The 5,329-nt window shown below is 31.8% G+C and overlaps 1 protein-coding gene across 1 annotated transcript in view; it reads left to right on the top strand.

Annotated features, from left to right (window-relative positions):
• SLC6A14 (solute carrier family 6 (amino acid transporter), member 14) overlaps nucleotides 1-5,329 on the top strand; it is a 24,214-nt gene that overhangs the window by 12,064 nt on the left and 6,821 nt on the right. Inside the window, exon 8 of the mRNA XM_012653885.1 lies at nucleotides 4,494-4,722. Within this exon, the coding sequence (XP_012509339.1) occupies nucleotides 4,494-4,722 (229 nt within the window). The remainder of the gene's footprint in view (nucleotides 1-4,493; nucleotides 4,723-5,329) is intronic.

The following is a 5,329-nucleotide window of genomic DNA, read 5'->3' on the forward strand; positions in this document are numbered from 1 at the left end:
TAAAAAGACCTCTTCTCATGGCTTGGCTTTGCACCTTATCAAATTCATTTTATATATACCTATTTAAAGTAAATAAAAATTATTTCCCCACTTCTCCCCCACAAAAATTTACCTAATGGACTGTGAGGTTAAAACACAAATTTGACATGTATTAAGAATTCCATAAACAAAACTATTACTTGTAGCTGAAACCTAAACATATGCCACAAACATAAATTGCGTAACCCTCTTTTAACTTTAGTCTATTTCCAGATAAAGGCTGAAGGGTATCATGAGTATATAAAATATTTTACAATTTTGACTGCAGAGAGCATTAACTATAAGTGTACTCCAGATACTATGCTTCTGTTGATATGGCCTAAGAATGCTTTCACTTTTTTAGTAGTCACATAGCATTCTTGGCACATATTAAGCTTCTGATCAGCTAACAACCCACAATCTTACACTGAAATCAAGAAGCACTGTGTTATTATCTGCCTCATTAGTAGTGCTATTCAAAATGAATATTAGTTTTAGTTTGCTATGGTTATTCTTCATAGAACTCATTCTAGTTTCCAGGCATTGCTGTTTTCTTTTCTAAATACTTACAATCAGATATGTAACTATTTGTTGTAGAATTTTTCTGGTAGGCAATGTGAAACTTATCAGCCTTTAGTTGTGGAAATCTGTCATTTATTTACCTTTCTGAAAACTGAAATGTCAGTCTCTGGTTTCTGGTTACCTTTCATGTGCTCCATAATTTTCACTCAATGATTAACCACAATAGCTCTAAATTATTTTAGAACTATAGAATTTTATTATTTTGGTCTTGGAGATCAATGTATTTTGATGTGTTCACAGGCCATCTTAATTTATTTCTTCATTTATCTTGGGCCTCACTCTTTTTAACCATTTCTGTTAATCTTTCTGCATGTCGAAGAGCCTTTTGAATGGCAAATAAGAAACAAATAAAATGGAAACTGGGATTCATCAACTTCTCTCTGTTAGGTTATTAAACAAGATAAAATATGTTAATGCACTTTGAAAATGGTAAACTCATATATAAATTTGAGCTAATATATAATTATTTCAGTTATTGCTGTTCTATTTTATTATTATAGTTGCAACATTTTCCCTAAGAAGTAGACTCACCATTTTCTTTAAACCTCAGAACTTTGAGCATAGTTGAAAAGCCCCTTTGATATTCTTTAAATGGCTTTCACAAGCCTCAAACACCTGGGCTTTATACTTCCTTGAAACTATTCTGAAAACATTGTATGACAATTTTACATGGGTCTCTGTTTCAGTGTCTTTATTATCTTTAAAACATCAGAGCTAAACCTAAAGCTCCTTATGAAACATACAATTTAACCTTCCCATCTCTCCACTCTCCAACACAACAAGACACCACTTTTCTATTTTGGGTTTGTTGGCAATGAGAATTATTTTTCTTAGATTTTCCTTTATTCTTCACAATCTATATTCTAAACATGGAATCATAATCATATATATTTTTTCCTTTTCCTTAAATATCTGAACTCTATTGAGATCTCCAGGAGAGCAGATAATCATATAAATGTATAGCTAGAGGGGTGTTCGGAGATTATTTTTCTGACTCCCTCATTTTACAGTGATGAAACTAAGAGCCAGAAAAATTCAAATTTAGCGAAGTATACACAGCCAACTAGTGAAACTTGAATTATTATTTCCTAATATCTAATCTTATATATAGGTATGAGATTGAGATTGATAGATGTGAAGATTATAACTATATTTGGAATTTCTCTTCACTTTTGTCTGCAACCCAGGTACACATCATGGTATGCAGTAGTATTGTTACACAACCCAGAACTGCCATACCCACTTCCAGCTCCCCATATCACATATGCACACATAATATATCGAGTAAAAGAAGCTCAGAGATCAACATTAGCATGCTGTTCATCTCTTAATATGGACAGCAGCCTAAGAAATCAGAGGACGTTTTGTTTCTAACATGATTTTGTCATATACAAGTGAAATAACTTTACTTATCTCTGTATCTATCTATCCATGCATTTTGTTTCATACTGGATTCTGGCAGTCTAACATTAAGCTGTGTTCTGCAGACCTAGTAATATTTATTTTACTCCCTAACAACTTTGTTTCCATTGAAATAATATTCAAAGGGAAAATTATTTTGAACATATATAAGAAATATCACTTTATGATTATTTCCCATAATAAAAATAATGGCTACTATTGAGCATCCTGCTAATTGCTTTGCATGTGTTATCTCATTCCATTTTCATATCATCACTTGGACACTATTATTATTATTATCTCCATTTTATAGATGGAGAAATGGCTTAAAGAGTTAAAATAAACTGAAATCAAAGGGAAGTGAGACGTGTTGGATGTAAATCTTATTCTTTCTGACTCCAGAGCCAGAACTCTTAATCACCATGTTATATTGCCTGCCTTCCACTGATGACTCCTGTTTTTAAAGGACTAAAAAGACACTTGTGCCCAAATATATACCAGCCCTGTTATTTGAAATCTGTGCAATTAGATTCTTTTCCTTTGGGGTAATGTTATATCCACCGAAACTTACTGTTAAATGATTAATCTAAGTCAGTTTCTAAGATTAATTATTGTCCTTTAACAAAGACACAGGAGAAAATTGTGAAAGGGATGCAATTAGATGAAGAGTATGGGTGCTGCCTGAAGAGATGAGGCCAGCTATGTGAAGCACTAATTAAAGCAAGAAATAAGAAAACAGGGCAATATAAGGGGTGCTTAAACATATCATCATTCTTCAGAAATTGCCTAGTATTAGCCTTGTTAAGAATTAATGTTTCTATTGACCACAAATTGATATGTAGAATCCATAGAATTACAATTAAATTCCCAACACAGTTTTCTGTGGAAGTTGAAAACAGATTGTTAAATTTACGTGGAAGAGAAAGAGGGCAAAAACCCAAGGTGTATCTGAGGAGGAAGTGAGGAGGATTTGTCTTACCAGATATGAAGCAATATTATAATGCAGTAATAATTAAAATAGTGAGGTGTTAGCATAGTTATAGACATATAGACCATTGGAGCCGGAGAGTAATCTCAGAAATAGATTCACAAACAAATGGAACTTAGTATGTGGTAGAGGTGACAATGCACATCAATGGAGAAAGATGGATTATTCAATTGATAAAACTCTGATATACAATTGATATCTAATTGATGTAATTGATAATATCAGTTATCCTTGAACAACTAATATCTCATTTAGTAAAAAATATGAATTAGAAATTCTACATCTTAATATGCACAATATCAACTGCAGGTGAATTGAAAATTTAACAATATAGGCAAAACTTTAAATCTTTTAGAAGAAGATGTAGAATCACATCTTTGTAACCGTGGACTAAGGAGTTTTTTTTAAAGTTTCAGAGATCAAGGATAATACATATAATGAAAGATCGATGCCTTCAGCTACATTAAACCAACAACAAAAACTTTGGGTCATTAAAGGACACACTGTACAAAGGTGAAAAAATAAGTCAAGAATTGGGAGAAAAAAATCAACATATATAATAGACAAAGGATTAGAATCCAAATTACATAAAAATTCCTAGAAATCAAGTGAGACAATCTAAACAAAAACATTGGCAATAGATATGAAGAGGACTTCCTCAGAAAAAAATTTCTGTGGAAAATAACACGGAAAAAATGTTAACCCTTATAAATAATTAGGGTGATCAGAACTCTTATTTCACAGTCACTAGATTGGATCATATTAAAAATTTTGACCAAGTGTGGGCAAGGATGTGGAGTAATGTGAACCCTTGTACTCAGCTGGTGGGAGTGTAAAATGGCACAATCACTTTGAAGAACAGTTTGGCAAGATTTAGTAAAAGAGAGGATGCATATAACTCTTTGACATCACAGTTTCCTATATATAAGGAGACATGTACACAAATGTTCACAGCTACATAATAGCAACATATTGAATAACCTAAATGTCCATCAACAGGAGAAAGGATAAATTGTGATATACACAGTGGGGCAATAGAGAAGTAGAAAAGAATGATTGAAACTACATATATTTAATTGAACCACATGAATTGTTTATATTCTTTCATCTTGAATTATAAAATTTAAATTTTATATGGTTCAACTTGATAATGGACAAATCTTATAATACTGAATGAAACAAGGGCAAGTTGTATATGTTTACATGCATTCAGATAACTTTTCTATCAATCCCAAAACATGCAAAGCTAAATATAAAGAAGAAAGAAATCATGAACACAAAAGTCAGGACAGCAGTTACCACGGGGGGGCTGAAAGGGTGATATATGATCAGGAAGAGGCACAAAATGGCTTTAAGACTGGTAACATTTTATTTCTTAAGCTGGGGAGTGGGCACTTGGGTGTTCATTTCATTGTTACTTATATATTCATATGTATATGTGAAGTATTTATACAAATGAAAATTGAGTATATGTTTTAAAATATTAAATTATTTTCTCTTATAGGTATGGAAAGATGCTGCCACTCAAATATTTTACTCCCTTTCAGTGGCTTGGGGTGGCTTAGTTGCTCTGTCATCTTACAACAAGTTCAATAACAACTGCTTCTCTGACGCCATTGTAGTTTGTTTGACAAACTGTCTCACTAGTGTGTTTGCTGGATTTGCTATATTTTCTATATTGGGACACATGGCTCATATATCTGGAAAGGAAGTCTCTCAAGTTGTAAAATCAGGTATATAATGCTATATATTATCAACTTTGATTAATTCAATATAGCTCACTTATGAAACTCTAATATAGTTTCCTGGAATTAAAACAATCATGATTCTTAGGGTATTATGTTTTCTTTTTCATTTTATCTTATATGATTTGGTTGTTTTAGTAATATAATTATTAGATGATCTGGATAAACAAGAGTATATTAGGGAACAATTACTTAAGGAGATAAAATGATCTAGATTTTGTTTAGTCCTTAATATGAACTACTTAGGCACAAATACAAGTTTCAGGCATCATGCAACCTCTTTCCATGCATTATAAGAGAAAGACAATGTATATATAAGTTATTCTGTATACAGTTACAGTATTGGGTCAGAATTTTTAAAACACATCAATATCATATCCATAGAGATTCAAGTGACTTTGAGTGTCTAGCTGTGTCTAGCTTTAAGGAATCCGATTAATGAACTTCCTAAAACTTTAAAGACATTAGGTAGGGATGCTTAATTATCTGGCTAAAGATTCTTAGGAAAAGAATCCTAGAGTTCTTTTAAGTAGAAATTCATTAAAATTTTATTTATAGTTAGTATCATTTGATAGACTGAATGATAACAGAATGT

This window comes from Propithecus coquereli, unplaced genomic scaffold (assembly GCF_000956105.1).
Source record: "Propithecus coquereli isolate 6110/MARCELLA unplaced genomic scaffold, Pcoq_1.0 Scaffold430, whole genome shotgun sequence".
NCBI lineage: Eukaryota > Metazoa > Chordata > Mammalia > Primates > Indriidae > Propithecus > Propithecus coquereli.